Source organism: Eriocheir sinensis, chromosome 14, assembly GCF_024679095.1.
Source record: "Eriocheir sinensis breed Jianghai 21 chromosome 14, ASM2467909v1, whole genome shotgun sequence".
In the NCBI taxonomy this organism is placed as follows: domain Eukaryota; kingdom Metazoa; phylum Arthropoda; class Malacostraca; order Decapoda; family Varunidae; genus Eriocheir; species Eriocheir sinensis.
This window is the reverse complement of record NC_066522.1, coordinates 13194241-13212200: the sequence shown is the minus strand read 5'-3', so window position 1 is coordinate 13212200 and position 17960 is coordinate 13194241. Positions and strand designations below refer to the sequence as shown.

The 17960-nt window shown below is 47.7% G+C and overlaps 1 protein-coding gene across 2 annotated transcripts in view; it reads left to right on the top strand.

Annotated features, from left to right (window-relative positions):
• LOC126998493 (transcription factor SOX-8-like) overlaps positions 1-15983 on the top strand; it is a 35925-nt gene extending 19942 nt beyond the window's left edge. For both annotated transcript variants that reach the window (XM_050860227.1, XM_050860228.1), the window contains exons 3-4: positions 12060-12242; positions 13523-15983. In XM_050860227.1, coding sequence (XP_050716184.1) covers positions 12060-12242; positions 13523-14243 — 904 coding nt within the window. In that variant the 3' untranslated portion in view covers positions 14244-15983. The remainder of the gene's footprint in view (positions 1-12059; positions 12243-13522) is intronic.
• Positions 15984-17960: the final 1977 nt, after the last annotated feature.

The following is a 17960-nucleotide window of genomic DNA, read 5'->3' as shown; positions in this document are numbered from 1 at the left end:
TTTATCTCAATTCGCTGATAAGAAGGTGTAACATTTTCTTTCGTCTTGCACCGCCTTGCCTTTCCCACCTTACCCTTTCTGTGCCCTTTCCTCCCCTTCCTTTATCTTTTCTTCCTTGCCCTTAATTCCTATACCTCTTTCTTTCCTTCCTGTACCATTTCCTTCCCTTCCTTTATATTTATTTTCTTACCCTTCCTATACACTTCCCTTCCCTTCCTTACCCTTTCTGTGCCCTTTCCTTCCCTTCCTTTATCTTTTCTTCCTTGCCCTTAATTCCTATACCTCTTCCTTCCCTTCCTTATTCTTCCTGTACCATTTCCTTCCCTTCCTTCATCTTTATTTTCTTACCCTTCCTATACCCTTCCTTACCCTTTCTGTGCCCTTTCCTTCCCTTCCTTTACCTTTTTTTCCTTGCCCTTAATTCCTATACCTCTTCCTTCCCTTCCTTATTCTTCCTGTACCATTTCCTTCCCTTCCTTTATATTTATTTTCTTACCCTTCCTATACCCTTCCTTACCCTTTCTGTGCCCTTTCCTCCCCTTCCTTTATCTTTTTTTCCTTGCCCTTAATTCCTATACCTCTTCCTTCCCTTCCTTATTCTTCCTGTACCATTTCCTTCCCTTCTTTTATCTTTATTTTCTTACCCTTCCTATACCCTTCCTTACCCTTTCTGTGCCCTTTCCTCCCCTTCCTTTACCCTTTTTTGCCCTTAATTCCTATACCTCTTCCTTCCCTTCCTTATTCTTCCTGTACCATTTCCTTCCCTTTCTTCATCTTTATTTTCTTACCCTTCCTATACCCTTCCTTACCCTTTCTGTGCCCTTTCCTCCCATTCCTTTATCTTTTCTTCCTTGCCCTTAATTCCTATACCTCTTTCTTCCCTTCCTGTACCATTTCCTTCCCTTCCTTTATATTTATTTTCTTACCCTTCCTATACACTTCCCTTCCCTTCCTTACCCTTTCTGTGCCCTTTCCTCCCCTTCCTTTACCTTTTTTTCCTTGCCCTTAATTCCTATACCTCTTCCTTCCCTTCCTTATTCTTCCTGTACCATTTCCTTCCCTTCCTTCATCTTTATTTTCTTACCCTTCCTATACCCTTCCCTTCCCTTCCTTACCCTTTCTGTGCCCTTTCCTTCCCTTCCTTTACCTTTCCTTCCTTGCCCTTAATTCCTATACCTCTTCCTTCCCTTCCTTTTTCTTCCTGTACCATTTCCTTCCCTTCTTTTATCTTTAATTTCTTACCCTTCCTATACCCTTCCTTACCCTTCCTGTGCCCTTTCCTCCCCTTCCTTTACCTTTTTTTCCTTGCCCTTAATTCCTATACCTCTTTCTTCCCTTCCTTTTTCTTCCTGTACCATTTCCTTCCCTTCTTTTATCTTTATTTTCTTACCCTTCCTATACCCTTCCTTACCCTTCCTGTGCCCTTTCCTCCCCTTCCTTTACCTTTTTTTCCTTGCCCTTAATTCCTATACCTCTTTCTTCCCTTCCTTTTTCTTCCTGTACCATTTCCTTCCCTTCTTTTATCTTTATTTTCTTACCCTTCCTAACCCTTTCTGTGCCCTTTCCTCCCCTTCCTTTACCTTTCCTTTCTTGTCCCTCCCTTTCATTCCTTGTTTTCCTTACCCATCGTTTCCCCTCACTTTCCTTCATTTCTCTATTCTTCTTTTTCTTCCCGTTTCATTCCACTCCTTTCCCCATCCTTCATTTTCTTTCTCTAACCTTCCCTTCCCTTCCCTTCTATGCCCTTCGTTTTCCTTCCCTACCTTTCCTTCCATCTCTTTCCCTACCATTCTTTTCCCTTCCTTTCCTTTCCGTTCTTTTCCCCTCCATTTCCTTACTCTCTCTCCCTTAGCTTTTCCTTTCCTTTCCTGCCTTTCCCTTCCCATCCTTCCCTTCCTTTCCCTTCCCATCCTTTCCTTCCCTTCTCTTCCTTCCCTACCTTTCCTTCCATCTCTTTCCCTACCATTCTTTTCCCTTCCTTTCCTTTCCGTTCTTTTCCCTTCCATTTCCTTTCTCTCCCTTCTTTTCCTGCCTTTCCCTTCCCATCCTTCCCTTCCTTTCCCTTCCCATCCTTTCCTTCCCTTCTCTTCCTTCCTTACCTTTCCTTCCATCTCTTTCCCTACCATTCTTTTCCCTTCCTTTCCCTTCCCATCCTTTCCTTCCCTTCTCTTCCTTCCCTACCTTTCCTTCCATCTCTTTCCCTACCATTCTTTTCCCTTCCTTTCCTTTCCGTTCTTTTCCCTTCCATTTCCATACTCTCTCTCTCTCTCTCTCTCTAACCCTTTCCATTCCTTTCCTGCCTTTCCCTTCCCATCCTTCCCTTCCTTTCCCTTCCCATCCTTTCCTTTCCTCTCTTTCCGCAACATTCCCTTCCCTTCCCGTCCCTTCATATCTCCTCCCTTGCATCATCAGACTTATATACCGTAAGAGGCGCACAGCAAATTTACCGAACCACAACGTACAAGCGAATAACCCAAAACAGTTCAACCAAAGAAGGAAAAAGAAAAAAGAAAAAGAAAAACAAAGAAAGAAAAATGTAACTCTTGCCTTGACGCTGCGAACGGCTTTCACTAAACACACATTTTACACACATGATTAGTTCCCTTTACCGCGGGAGAGAGAGAGAGAGAGAGAGAGAGAGAGAGAGAGAGGGGATGGGGGGGTTAGTTTGTCTGTCCCCCCTTTTGTTAGCTCCTCAAACACTCGTCCGGTGATGACCAAGGTGTATCAGGGTGTATCGGAGGGGTGTAGGAGGGGCGTGTCCCGCTCTGCTGTGTGTGTGTGTGTGTGTGTGTGTGTGTGTGTGTGTGTGTGTGTGTGTGTGTGTGTGTGTGTGTGTGTGTGTGTGTGTGTGTGTGTGTGTGTGTGTGTGTGTGTGTGTGTGTGTGTGTGTGTTTCGAGGTCCTTCCTACATACACGTATTGCCGCTCTGGTGTGTGTGTGTGTGTGTGTGTGTTGAGATGTAGTTTATAGGGTTTTCTTGAGTGAGTGAGTGAGTGAGTGAGGATGGATAGAGAATAAGAAACACGAGATAACAGAAATAATAAAAAAAGATAAGATACTAAATGAAAAAAGGAAACGAGAGGAAAACATAAAGAATTAGATAAAGGAGTCTAATGAATAATCGAGGGAGGGAGAGAGGGAGGGAAGGGGAGGAGAGGAGAGGAAAGGGGAGGAGGAGGAAGGGAGAGAAAAAGGGTAAGGAGACAGAACACATTTTTTTCCTTCTTTTTTTCTCTCACTGTCTGCCTGCCTGTCCCTCCCACCCACCATGATACTCCCCCCCCCCCTCTCTCTCTCTCTCTCTCTCTCTCTCTCTCTCTCTCTCTCTCTCTCTCGGTCTGCGGGTAAAGGAAGGAGCGGCCGCGTGTTGACATTAATCGTGTGTCCGGCAGCGGCGACGCCAAGAAGGGATTGTTGTGGAAAGGATCGGAGAGATTGTCGTACGTTATTATGGTTATTGTTATTATTATCAAGGAAGGGTTTACTGAGGATGGAAAAGGATCGTATAAGTTGTCGTACAGTGTTTTTCGATGGTGTTTTTGTTGTTATTGTTATTGTTATTATTATTATTATTATTATTGTTATTGTTATTATCATTATTATCATTATTACTGTATTATCATTGTTATCATACCTCCGAAAATTATGTTTACTCCACTTCTATTTTTCCTTTAGTGTGGTTTATGTTATCGATCGATTTATTATTATTACTTTATTTTTTTTCATTTTTCCATGGGTACACTAATTTATTTTGCAATGATAGTTTTGTTGGTTTCGTTAGTTTTTAGAGGCCTTGTAACACACACACACACACACACACACACACACACACACACACACACACACACACACCTATGTATAAACATGTATAGACGGATCAATCAGGCAATCATAAACTTACACACACACACACACACACACACACACACACACACACACACACACACACACACACACACACAAAGGGGTGGAGGACATCATGTTAATCTTTTTTTTCTCTTGCTTATTATACACGTAAGACAAACACTACAATCTTCTTACCCTCCCTCTCTCTCTCTCTCTCTCTCTCTCTCTCTCTCTCTCTCTAACGCGACCTGGAACTAACCAACGAACGCACGCACGCTACATCCAGGTCAGGGCGCGGGGACGTGGACACTCCCTTGCATTGTGTAGGAAATGGTTGCGTCGGGGCTGCAATGTCCGCCGCCGCTACTGTTGTTGTTGTTGTTGTTGTTGTTGTGGTGGTGGTGGTGGTGGTGATGGGTGATATTTTTCTTGGTATGTTTTTCTCTATTTTTTTTTTTGTATATATTTTTCTCCCTTATTTTTATTTCTCTTCGTTTCTTTTTTGTGTTTTTCTCCTTTTATATTTTCTTTTCCGCTCATTTTTATCTATTTTTCTTCATTTCTTCTTCATTTACTTCATCCATTGTTTGTTTTTTTATATTCTTTTCTTCGTTTGTTCTAATGTTTTTTTTCTTGTTTGTTTTCTCGTATTATTTTTTCTTCCTTTGTTTTTTTCTGCATTTTTTGTTTTCTTCATTTGTATTCTTGTTTTCTTTTCCGTTTGTTGTCCTCTATTTTCTTCTCCGTGTTTTGTTTGCTTCGTATTTTTCTTCCCTCGTTTGTTTCTATTTCTTCTTCTTTTGTTATCCTGTATTTTTCCTTCGTTTCGTATTTTCTTCGTTTGTCCTGTATTCTTTTTCTTCCTTTGTTTTCACGTATTTTTCTTCATTTATTTTACTGTTCTTTCTTCGATTATTAACTTTCTCCTCACAGATTTTCACTTTTTTCCCTTCTATTAACGTTCACACACCTTGCAACAATCATCTTTTTATAAGGAAATTCTTGCGTTGTTTTGTATATAAAGTTTCAAGGTAAATTTTTGTTTTCTTTCCTATTTTTTTCTTGTCATTTTCTTTCTTTCTTCCATCCTTCTTTTCTTCCCTTCATTATTTCCTAGTTTTCCATCTGTCTTCCTTTTTTCCCCCTCTTCATTTTCCATTCCTTAGTTCATTTCTTTCTTGTTTACTTTCTTATTTTCATTTTTTTCCGTGACCTCTTTTTTTATCTTCCTTTTCTTCTCACGTTCATCAATTATCCTGATATTATTCAAGTTCCTCTTTTCCATATCTGACTTTCTTTTTTATTTTCTTATCTTTTTTTATTCGTTTATTCATCTTTCCTTTATTTTCCTTCTTACGTTTTATTTTTCATCTTCCATGTCTGTCTTTCCTTTTCCTTTCTCTTCATTCATTCTTATTTTCTTTCCTTTTTTTTCATTCTTTCCCTCTCTTTTCCTATCATTCCTTACCCTTCCCCTTCCCTACCCTTCCTTTCCCCTTCTTTTCCTGCGTTTCTCTTCCCTTCCCTACTTTTTCCCTACACTTTCCCTTCCATTCTTTTTCTACTCCTTTAATATTTCATTCATTTACTCTTCCTCTCTTCTTCCTAGGCCTCTCTACTTTTCTTCATCTTCCTTTCTCTTTCCCTCCCATTCATCATAAGTTACCCCTTCACCTCCTTTTGTATAACTTAATGGAGGTTTGCCTAAGGGGGAGGAGGGGGAAGGGGGAAGGGAGAGATTACCTGTGGCCTGGAATTGGTAGCGGCTCTGTCAATACGTGTCCTGCCCGCCGCGTCAACAGACCAGACTCATCATCAAATATTGGGAGCAGGGCGGAGATGACGGAAGGAAAGGAGGGAGGGAGGGAGAGAGGGGGAAAGGGAGGGAGAGTGTGAGGGAGAGAAAGACGTGAAAAGGGACGTGACTAGGAAAGGATGAATAAAAAAAAGACATGGAAAAGAAGCGTGAAAAAGAAAGGAAACAATAAGAAGAAGATGAATAAATATGTATAAAAAACGGAAGGAAGGGAGTGAGAAGGGAGGGAGGGGGAGGTGTGAAAAGGAAGGTGAAAGGAAGGGAAAGGGAGGATAAAAGAATGGAATATATAGAAGAGGAGGAGGAAAGGAATGGCAGTTATGGAAAGGAAAAGAGAAGAAAGAGCAGAAAGAAAGAAAGTAAAATGAAAATGGATTAAAAACGCAATGGGATTAGAGGAAGCAAGGAGGCAGGGAGGGAGGATGGGAGGGAAAGGAAAGAGAAGGAGGGATAAAAGAGAAAAGGAAGAAGACATACGATGATAAAAAAGTAATTCAATAGGTCTAGGTTTCAAGCAACAATGGATTCAAGTCTATTAAAACTGTATCGAATATCTTTTTCTATTCAATACTGTGTACCTTACTTTTTCCAAGACAGTCTTTCTTCTATTTGTCAAGGTATTTCTATTTGTTTTCTTCTTTAGTCAACCAATCTATCTGTATACCATTTATCATTACCTAAATCAATCACCTTAATTATGTCTGTTTAATCTATCTATCTATCCATTTGATTGTCTATTCCTGCTTCCTTCTCGCTTACCATCCACCTCCATTATCCGCTTACCTATTCATCCTTATTTCCTTCCCGTCTACCTATCCACCTTCCTCTATTCCCTTACCTAATCGTTATCTATCCCCCTTTCCTACCTTCCCCTCTCCCGTCCTTCCCTTATCCTCCTACCTACTTATCCACCCTTCCGACAACTTACTCCCTCATCTATCCACCCTTCCTACCTTCCCATCTTCCATCTACCACCCCTATTCACTACATCCTGTAAACATTACTGAAAAAAATAAACTTTTTGCCATGGTTAATGTATTTATTTTTTGGAGTAACATATGGAATACATAAATAGACAGTATTACATTAAAACACAACCACTGCCTGTAGCCTTCGGTGTCTTCAACGCAAGCTGTTTGTAGGAGTCTGCTAGCCCCCAGGTTTCTCTCTCTCTACAAGCACTGCCTGCTCCACCTGTTTTCTTCTTCTTCTTTGAATGGAAAATGAAATCGTCGCTAATATACGCGACGACAATGTGCCTCGAGTTGGAGTTGGAGGCAGGCTGCCTAGGTTGGCCATGCTTGCTGAGCTGGAGGGAGGTAGGATGGTAAACAAGGAGGTGTCAGGCAGGTGTCGGCGGTACCCCGGAGGAAAATCGGAGTCCTAGGGAGGTCGGAGGAAAGTGAAAAAGTGTGATTTACCTATCCACCATCCTTACCTTCCCATCTATCATCTCCCTCCCTTATTCCCTTACCTATCCTCCATCTATCCTACCTTCCCGCCGGCGTCCCAGGGGTTGGCGCGGCCCTTCCTCCCTCCCCTGTGTAAGCTGCGGTGAGCAATGGTTGACGTCACGCCGGCCCGCAAGATTAATTAGGAGGAGGAGGAGGAGGAGGAGGAAGAGGAGGAGGAGGAGGAGGAGGATAATGAAGTTAAGAAGAAAGTGTTATAGCCAGTCTGAATGGCAATAGGAATAATGGGAGAGTCAGAGGTGGAGAGAGAGAGAGAGAGAGAGAGAGAGAGAGAGAGAGAGGGCGCTCACCAAAGATAGTGCATACTTACGGCGGCTCTTAATCTCCTTCTCTCTCTCTCTCTCTCTCTCTCTCTCTCTGTGCCCTACATTCTATCCTCATCCATCAACTGATAAGAAAAAAAAAATATTCGCATCAAGATTGTGCTCCACGGTAGAGTATGCTGCTTATAGCTTGGTAGAAAGGCTTGTCTCGGCTTGCTGTATGGTGCTTATGATAGTGTTACTAGTGTATGGTGTGTGTGTTTCAGTCTATGGTGCGTTATGGTATACTGTATGGTGCGTATGGTACAGTGTATGGTGCGTATGGTACAGTGTATGGTGCGTATGGTACAGTATGGTGCGTATGGTACAGTGTATGATGCGTATGGTACAGTGTATGATGCGTATGGTACAGTGTATGGTGCGTATGGTACAGTGTATGATGCGTATGGTACAGTGTATGGTGCGTATGGTGCGTATGGTACAGTGTATGATGCGTATGGTACAGTGTATGATGCGTATGGTACAGTGTATGGTGCGTATGGTACAGTGTATGGTGCGTATGGTACAGTGTATGGTGCGTATGGTGAAGTGTATGATGCGTATGGTACAGTGTATGGTGCGTATGGTACAGTGTATGATGCGTATGGTACAGTATGTGGTGCGTATGTTAGTCTATGATGCGTATGTTATGTATGGTGGTTATGTTACAGTCTATATGGTGGGTATGTTAGTGTATGGTGCTTATGTTTCGGCGTATGGTGCTTCCTGGTTGCTGGTTGGTTACTGGCTATTATGTTCTATGTTATCGCTGGAAAACCTTGCCTTAAACTTAACTTAGATGTTGAACTTCCTTGAAAACACGACTTTAATTTTTAGTTAGTCTTCGGAACGTGTTTTAAACGAGTCAGGGATTTTAAACAGTTCCATACCAATATTTACTTAACACTTGGAGCCTAACAGTATACTACAATGTCCCTTTTCTTATTATACAGGGTCCTATTTCTTCTCTTTCTTACTCACTCACTCACGAACACACACATCATATATTTTTTTTCCAGCATATTAATCCACGCCCTCTACTTCCATTTCCTCCCTCCCTTCTTCCCTTCTTTTACCCTACCTTCCTTTCTTTCCACACTACAATGTCCTTTCTCTAACAATACAGTATAATTTTTTCCCCAGCATATTAACCCACACCCTCAACTCCCATTCCCTCCCTTCTTCCCCTCTTTCCCTCCCTTCCTCCCTTCCCACACTACAATGTCCTTTTTCTTATAACAGAGTATCCTTTTTTTCTCTTTCTTACTCTCTTTCTCATGCACTCGCTAACACACACATCATATATATTTTTTTCCAGCATATTAATCCACGCCCTCTACTTCCATTTCCTCCCTCCCTTCTTCCCTTCTTTTACCCTCCCTTCCTCCCTTTCCACACTACAATGTCTTTTCTCTAATAATACAGTATCCTTTTTTCCCAGCATATTAACCCACACCCTCAATCCCCATTCCCTCTCTCCCTCCCATCTTTCCCTCCATTCCTCCCTTCTAACACTACAATGTCCTTTCTCTTATAATACAGTATCCTTTTTTTCTCTTTCTCACTTTTTCTCATCTCATGCACTTACACACACACCATATTTTTTTTTTTTTTTAATCCTCAATCATTCCTCCTCCCTCCCATTCCCTCCCTCTTTCCCTCCTTCCCTCCCTCCCTTCCTTCTCTACAATGTCATTCTAAATCTCACAGTGCCCTCAATCCCCATTCCCTCTCTCCCTCTCCTCTTTCCCTTCATTCCTCCCTTCTAACACTACAATGTCCTTTCTCTTACAATACAGTATCCTTTTTATCTCTTTCTTACTTTTTCTCATGCACTTTCTTTCACTCGCTAACACAAACACGCAGCATATCATCACTCTTCCATTCATATCATCCCACTTCCTCTATTCTTTTCTTTCTCTCTAACTTTCTCTCATTTTCTCCCTCACATTCGCTCGCTCACTCTCTCCCTCGCTCACACCCACCCACGGCATATCACCATTTTCCCTCACCATATTATACCACTCCCTCTCACGCCTCTTTCCCCCTCCCTCTCACACTCCTTCCTCCCCCTTCCCCCTTTCTCTCTTCCCACGTCCAGGCCACAGGTGTCCGCGGCGTGTCCTCCCCGTGTCCCCGTGTCAGCCAAGGGGTCAGGGCCGCCGCGGGGGAGGACACGCATTACGATTGTCCGCTGTTTTTGGTGCGCACTGCCGCCGTTTTTTTTATGCTAGAGAGCCATGGGGGTGGGGAGAGAGAGAGAGAGAGAGAGAGAGAGAGAGAGAGAGAGAGAGAGAGAGAGAGAGAGAGTGTGTAAATTGTTTTTAAGAAGACGAAGAGGAGGAGGAAGAGGAGGAGAAACAGGGGGGTGGGGGTGAGGAAGTTGAGGTAATGAGGAAGAGGAAGAGGAGGAGGAAGAAGAAGGGAAGGTGATAGGAAGGAGAGTGATACTGCGAAGGAGGAGGAGGAGGAGGAGGAGGAATTAGTAGGTGACGTGTGGAGAACGACGAAGAGGAAAAGGAGGACGATGGAGGAAGAAGTAATGATGAAGGGGAGGAAGAAGGGGAGATGGGAAAGAAGAAGGGGAGATGCGGAGGAAGAAAGGAGATAATAGGGACGAGATGGCGGAGGAGGAGGAGGACGAGGACGAGGAGGGTAATGTGAGGAGGAAGATGAGGTGATGGAGAGGAGTTGGAGGAGGGAGGGAGAGAGGGAGAGAGGGAGGAGGAAAGGTATGTGAGATAAAAAAAAATCAAAGGGAGAGAAGTGAAGGAGAGAGAAAAAAAAGTGAATGGAACAAAATGAAGAATATAGGATTAAAGGATTTAGCTGATGATTATGATGATGATGATGAGGAGGAGGAAGAGGAGGAGGAAGATTTGGAGAACGAGATGAAGAAAAAAAAAGGAAACAGGAGAGGGAGAGAAAGAGAAAAAAAATTACAACACAAGATCATTCGGGATTACTAATATACGTGTGCTCTCTCTCTCTCTCTCTCTCTCTCTCTCTCTCTCTCTCTCTCTCTCTCTCTCTCTCTCTCTCTCTCTCTCTCTCTCTCTCTCTAATCTCTTCTTGGAAATCCACAAGCTGATAAGAACGGGAGATGGAGATGCAGGAGGAGGAGGAGGAGGAGGAGGTTATGGTGGTGAGAGGAGGCGTGAAGTCAAGTGGAGAGGTAACTTTTTGATGATGTGAGGAGTGAGAGGAGGAGAAGGAGGAGGAGGAGGAGGAGGAGGAGGATTGAGAGGAAGCGTGGGAAAGCCGAGGAACACCAATGCATTCCTCTGGTGGTTGTGGTGGTAGTGGTGAAGTGGTGGTGATGTGGTGGTGGTGGTGATGGTATAAGGGGGTACCTACTGATGGTGATGATGGTGGTGATGGTGGTTATGGATTTTCACTATATGCATGATTACTGGTGGTGGTGGTAGAAGTAGAATAATGGTGATGACAACAGTGGTAGTGAAAATGGTGGTGGTGGTGGTGGTGTGGGGGGGGGGGGGGGGGAGAGTAGTTGCACTGGGTGGTGGTGAGATTGGTGATAGTAGAGATCGTGGCAGTTGCAGTGGTGATAGTGGTGGTGGTGGTGATAGTGTGGCAGTGCTAGATAGATAGTGGCCATGGCGGGAGGGTCGGGGTCGGGTCGGTGGTGGTGGTGGTGTTGGTGGCGGGTGACAGACACTCTCCGCGGTGAAGTGAAGAAAAACAGTGATCGTGAAGGTCAGCGCTCGGACGGGAGGTTAGTGGCAATGGCAGTGGTGGTAGTGGTTGTAGTGATGGTGGTAGTGCTGGTAGTGGTGGTGGTGGTAGTTGTTGTAGTGATGGTGGTAGTGCTGGTAGTGGTGGTGGTGGTGGTACTAGCGGTGGTGAGTGTGTGAACTTTATGCTACTCCTAAAATAAATAAATTCGTGGAAAGTTTTATCGTAGAAAATCACCTAAGAACAAAGTATTTATATTTCTGTCTGGCCACCTCAGAACAATACAAGTCAAAAGAGAGCGTTGCGAGTAAGAAAGTAAGGAAGATAATATTACGAGTAAGAGAGTGTAGAAAGAAAGTTTTACGTGTGCAAGTAAAAAAGATATATATATGGTTGACTATTTCCCCTGATGCGCAAGAGAACATTGAGTGCAAGCAAGAAAGAAACTAATACGAGTAACAAAGAAAGGAAGAACATAAAAGTACGAGTAATTTTTTTTTTTCGTTCGGTAGGTTTTCTTGGTGGGGTCGACAGCCCGTTGTGGCGCAGTCAAGTGTTTATAGGGGCGCCATCTTGCTTGGCTCATGCTGACCCCCCGGAGCTCATCTTTGATCCTCTCTTTAGACTCGAAAGAGAATCTAGAGTCCGGGTTGATAGGTGGCCCTCAAAACAGCATGTGAGTAGTCTTGGGTCACTCCTGGACGCGGCGCCGGCACGCTAACCACTCAGCCACCATTATATAGCTTCTCTGCAATGCATTTTCTTTTTTCTATACGTATCCTTAAGTGTAAAATTTCCTCTGTTCTCCTTTAAAACTCCTCGACGCGCTCCTCTGTGCCCTAATTATGACACACAACTCTCATGCGCTGCTCTATGAATACGCCCAGCAACAAACAACTCACGTCCTTCCTTTCTCCTCCGCAGGGGCATGACGGAGGACCAGAAACGTCCCTTCATGGAGCGGGCTGACCACCTCCGCCGCAAACACAAGCAGGAGTACCCGGACTACAAGTACCAGCCCCGCCGCAGGAAGGAGAACGTGAAGACGGTGGGCAAGCCGAACCACGTCAGCCTACAGGACCTTCCCCCCCCGCATCACTACGTCAGGTGTGTATTGTGTGTTTGTGTGTGGGGGGGGAAAGGGGGAGGGATTGTGTTGTGTTTTTGTGTGGGAGGAGAAAGGGGGAGGGATTGTGTTGTGTTTTTGTGTGTGGGGGGAAAGGGGGGAGAGGTTGTGTTGTGTTTTTGTGTGTGGGGAAGGGGAGGGATTGTGTTGTGTTTTTGTGTGTGTGGGGGAAGGGGGGAGGGATTGTGTTGTGTTTTTGTGTGTGGGGGGAAGGGGGGAAGGAGTGTGTTGTGTTTTTGTGTGTGGGGGGGAAGGGGGGAGGGAGTGTGTGTGTGTGTGTGTGAGGGGAGCTGAGTGTGTGGGGGGGATTGTGTGTGTGTGGGGGGGAAGGGGGGAGTGAGTGTGTGTGTGAGGGGAGCTGAGTGTGTGGGGGGGATTGTGTGTGTGTGGGGGGGGGGTTGTGTGTGTTATTTTCGAAGGTACTTTATCATTTTCAAGCTTATTCCACCCACAACACCGCATCTCTACACCTCCACAGCCTCCACCTCCACATCCACCTCCTCCACATCACCCACCCTGACAACACCAACCTCCTCCCACATCCACCACCACTATATCCTAGCACCCCAACCACCCCCTACAGTCACTACCACCACAACCCCTTCTCCCCTAACACTCCCCCAATCCTTCCTTATCCAGTTGACCCCAATCCGTCCGCTTCTACTGGTCAGCGAAGGTTATATCTATTTTTCTCCACGTGTCTGTTTATTTGCCTTGTGTTGGGATAATAATCTCGCCCCAACTTTCCCTCCCTCCCTCCCTCCCCTGCCGCCCGCCCGCCCGCCCGCCCGCTCACACCTCCGCGGCCAGCACCCTCACGCCCTCCCGCCCTCTCCGTCCACACCCACTCACACGTGTTTTGTCAAAGTTCATAAGTCAGTGTTGTGGAGGTGCGTGTGAGGTGCGTGAAGGAGGGAGGGAGATGAAGGTGTGCGTGGCGGGGTGATGAAAGTGTTGTGGAAGGTGTGTGGTGTGGGGTGTGGTGGGTGGGTGCAGGTGGGAGTGTGCCTGGTCTAGAGGGAAGGGTACAGCTGGACATATATGGTGTGTGTGGTGAGGCGGGCGGGGTGAAGGAACCTGAGGCTGGGAGGTGTGACAGGGGTGTGTGATAAGGGGGGCGAGTTGTGTGTGGCGGGCTGGGGTTCAGGTTCTTGTGGTAGATATAGTGTTGTTGTTGTTGATGATAATGGTGGTGGTATCGGTGGTGTGGTGGTGTGGTGGTGGTGGTAAGTGCTAACAGTTTTCCTTCCTCCCGCAACAGTTCGGCTAAGGGCGGCACCTTCGGCGTGGGGCTGCACCCGCTTTCCCCGCCACACTCGCCCTCGGGGCCTGGCGGGGCGGGGCGGGGCCACCCGGAGGGCCACGTACCCGACACAGCCTTCGTGTCGGACTGTTTGGCGGACTCGCTGGAGAGCATCGACCGCGCCGAGATGAACAAGTACCTCCTGCCCGACCAGGGGACGCCCACGCCCTACGGAGCCACGCCCAGCCACGGCAGCCTCCACCCAATGACCACCATGACCACCACCATGGCCACCATGAACACCATCACCACCATGAACCCAATGAACCCAATGACAACCACGGGCGGCGGCAGCCCCTGCACTGCCACCGCCGCTTCCCTCACCAGCCTGCCGCCCATCGGCTCCCGCCTCCTGCCGCCTGCCCCGGTGTACGGCGGCCCCGGCTCCCCTTACTACACGGGGGGCACCTCCCCCCAGCCCGCAGGACACGGCTCTCCAGACCTACCCACCGAGCTGGGGACCTCCGGAGGGGGCGGCGTGTCCCCCGGGGGGTCACCGGGGTCACCGTCACAAGAGTATGTTGAGCTGCAGCCGCCTCGCCCCCTGAAGGAGGAGCCGCTGCCGTCCCTCACGATGCCCAAGGCCAACGTGAGCCCCTTCCTGCCCCAGAACCTGTGTTACTCCACCCAGCCCTACGCCTTCCAGTACTCCTACCCCTACGCCCCTATGTGGCACTGAGGGACACTCAACACAGCTCACCGCCGAGCATCTTTCCGGCCGGGGATGGACGGGAAGCCACACGGCAGCGGCGACACATGCCCGTCCCCTCGCGTGCCTCAACACAGTTCACAGTTCAAGAGTAAGGGCGTCGAGTGGCCGCACGCAAGTCTTGCCGAGGCCAAAACAGCACAGTGGTGACAGTCGCCGCCGCTTGGGCCTCGCCACAACCCTGTCAGTGAGTGCCAACAGGTGGCAAAGGTGCTGGCGGCCACCTGTGGCGGCGCGGTGCCGAGGCGGTGGTTCGTGTGGTGGTGCGGTCCATGGAGACTTCTGTGTACTTTTATGATCTTCACATAAGTTATTACGTCCTTTTTTTTCCCTCTTAACTGAGGCCATTCACGCCACTAAGGTGTCGTCGGAGTGCACGGGACGAGGAGCGCCGCGTCTTGCCGTCCGGGGCAGGAGACGCGCGAGGCCGGACGTTCACTCTGGAGGCGCCGCGCACTCATGTCACAACGTTTCTTAGGAAAGTTGTTTGTGGCTGAGGAATATTTTTTCATAAAACGCCGGAGAACTGAAACTGTTCGTGCATGGATCACTTACATATTAAGAGGAATCGCGGATCAGCAACTGAGATCGTGAGAAGTTTTATTTTCATATCTCAAAGGAACGTAAATGCATACACAAGTGATATTTCTCCGTGATTCCCCGTCGGCGACCGTCTCCCCTTTTATACAGTATTATCGAAGTCAGCGTCTGAGGCCGCGTCGGTTGTGAGGGAAGCGTCTGACTAAGGCAGCGGTGGCCTCGGTCAGCGCCCGGCGAAGCGCCCAGCGAGGCTCCTAGGCTCGAGGGCGGCTGGGCTAGCCATCCGACGCGGCCACGACGTTGACGGGAACACTGATTGACGCATCGGTGTTTTGTATATATGAAAACAATGCTCCCTGCAGCGCCACGGCGGACGCTGTGGCGCTGTTATGTAACCTGGACTCTACGGTTAAGGAGTGTGTTGGTAGTGAGCCAGTCGAGTCCTTCTGAGGCAGCTGAGTGTCCCCGCCCCTGTGCCCCGCCTGCACCCGCCCAGCAGCAGCAGCAAGAGCAGGCTGGTGGCACCCCTCCCCGCAGCATATCTTATAATGTATTTATTTAAGTTTCCTTTGATAATTTTCCTGTTTGTATTTTCTTTCAAGTTTATATATAGTTTGTAAGTTTATCATAGTATCTGTACTTGGTCAGTATGATGTTCAGATCAAAGTTCAAAAACACTCCTTGAGCAGCACAGCCCCGCGCCGCGCACTTTGTCTTTCACAGCTCGAGTTCTTGATCTTGATGGCGCGGCGCTGGCGGCGACGCAGAGCTCAGGACTCATGGCAGCGCCGGGCTCAAGTGTTCAGCGGTGACGCAAGGGCAAGTGGCTGGCGAGGCTAATGCAGCAAAGTGCGTGAGACTTTCGTATACAAAGTGAGTGACCCGCGTCCGAAGTGGTCACGAGAGCGGCGCGCCTAGAGACAAGGAGCGACTAAGCGACTTCTTGTGTTCGCCCGACAATGGACTCTCAGCGCGTGCTACAACTGTTTATTTCCCTTGCTCCCACCGCACCACTTGAGTCCCCGCGTCGCTCCCGCTGCCGGCGTGTAGCGCGAGCTGCAACGCACGGACCAGCGCCCACAAAGAAGCCAAATAAATGAAAAAAAAAAAAAATGGTGAGGACCCGAGCATAGATAGTTCAAGGAGGAAAAAAATAAAGTGAAGAACATTCTTTTTATATTATTCCCCCCCCCACACACACACACACAGAGAGAGAGAGAGAGAGAGAGAGAGAGAGAGAGAGAGAGAGAGAGAGAGAGAGAGAGAGAGAGAGAACCGCGGACATTACACGAGGCTCAAGAGGAGGCACCACAAGCAGGGACCGACGGATTCAAGAGGATGATGGAGAGTGAGGAGAAGGAGGAGGAGGAGGAGGAGGAGGAGGAGGAAGGGTGATGGAGAGGCTAGAGGAGAAAAGGGAAGAGGAGGTTGAGGACGAGCAGAGGAGAGAAGCAAAAAAACAAACAAAAAATAAAAATAAAAACCTCAAGGCGGGGATAATAATTTAAAACAAGATAAAATATACATAAAAAACACTACAATAAAAAGCTTGACTATAAAGGATTAAAGCAAAACAACTAAACAACACACACAAATTATTTATACATTAAGCACAAACAATTAACGACGACGAAGAAATCAACAACAACAACAACAACAAGAAAACGCCGATCAAATATTAGAAGGATCCACAAATAAATAAAGCCTTGAGCGAGCAGGGCTGCCAACAGAGCCTCCCCGACAGGCACACCAACCTGCCCCTTACAAGCGTTGACCAAGGGTGCTTAAGAGGCTGCTGGAGGAGGAGGAGGAGGAGGAGGAGGAGGAAGGGGAGGTTGAGGAGGGTGTTAGGGTGAGAGGGAGAGAGAGAGGGAGCGATAAGTTAATGCTCTTAGGGCGTCGATGGAGGCTGGCCAGGAGGTAAACAAGGGTTGGCACTCCTGACACACCCGCCCTCACTAAATGCTTCACGACGGACTTTTGGTTTATTCTTAAATTCGCTAATTCATCACGCAGCCAATGGGGTGTAGTGACGCCTGGCCCCCCGTCACCTGCCACCAAGCGGACCCTAGGCCTACGCAAACGAGGGCGTAATTTATCCCCTCGACGCTCAGAACTTCGGGAAAATAAACAAATTAATTTCCGCCCCATCAGATAACGCGGAGGAGTCGTGCCTGACGCGCCCTAACCTTGTGGCGGCCATCTTGTCGCACCCGAACACAACGCATGAAGTTTTACCTCAATGCTATACGGGCGTGGCGGAGGAGGAGGCGAGGCGGCGGCGTGAAAACAAATACGAATGAATAACTCTCAAGTGGAAGAGGAATCGAGCACTGCAGCAGCAACATGAAGGCAACACGCGGGCAGCTGTTGGAGAGACGCATTCAGCAACGCCACTACCGCTCCCTCGCCGCCGCTGCCGCAACCTCCGCCGCCTCCAAACCAGCGGCCGAGCGTGTAATCCTTCCCCGCCGCCGCCGCCCCCGTCACCATACCCTTTCGCACCCTCTTCAGAGCCGCACCACAGCCTTCATTATTTTTTTACAACACTGGCGCGTAAAGTATCAAGAAGTTGGGTGGCAGGGGAAAAAAAGGGAGGGAGGCAGGAAAGCTGAGATAAGAGCAACAGCGCGGAGGGTTGCACAGCGTCCCGAGGCTTGCGTTACAGCGGCGCTTTCTCCAAATAAACACGGCCGTCCACTCCAGCGATGAATTGTCGACCGCGCGGGGAGAAAACTGTTTATTTGCTCCCTCCAGCACACTCTCGCCTCCTTCGCCATTATTACGAGCGGCTATTTTTACTCCGCCATTGTGTCACTGCAGGGTAGAGGGGACGCTAAACCCGCGGAGTGTAGGGCCGCGCGAGGGGAAGGCTCTGGCGCGGTGTGATTTGGTGTGGCGGCCGCGTCTGGCTCCCCTTCACTCCCCTCACGCTTATCGGCCCCTCGCAGCAGGTGCAGAGCTCTCTTAACAGGTACTATTCCCTTCCAGCGGGTGTTGTTCGTTAACTAATCAGCACTTTCTCCCAGTAGGTGTTGGTTAATACTTGGAGGTGTTTCACATTCTGCAGTATGCGAAAACAACCCGAACTAGACGTCGGTAAAACACTTCTCTCACTCCTCACCTCCCCTGACTCTTTCTAGCAGG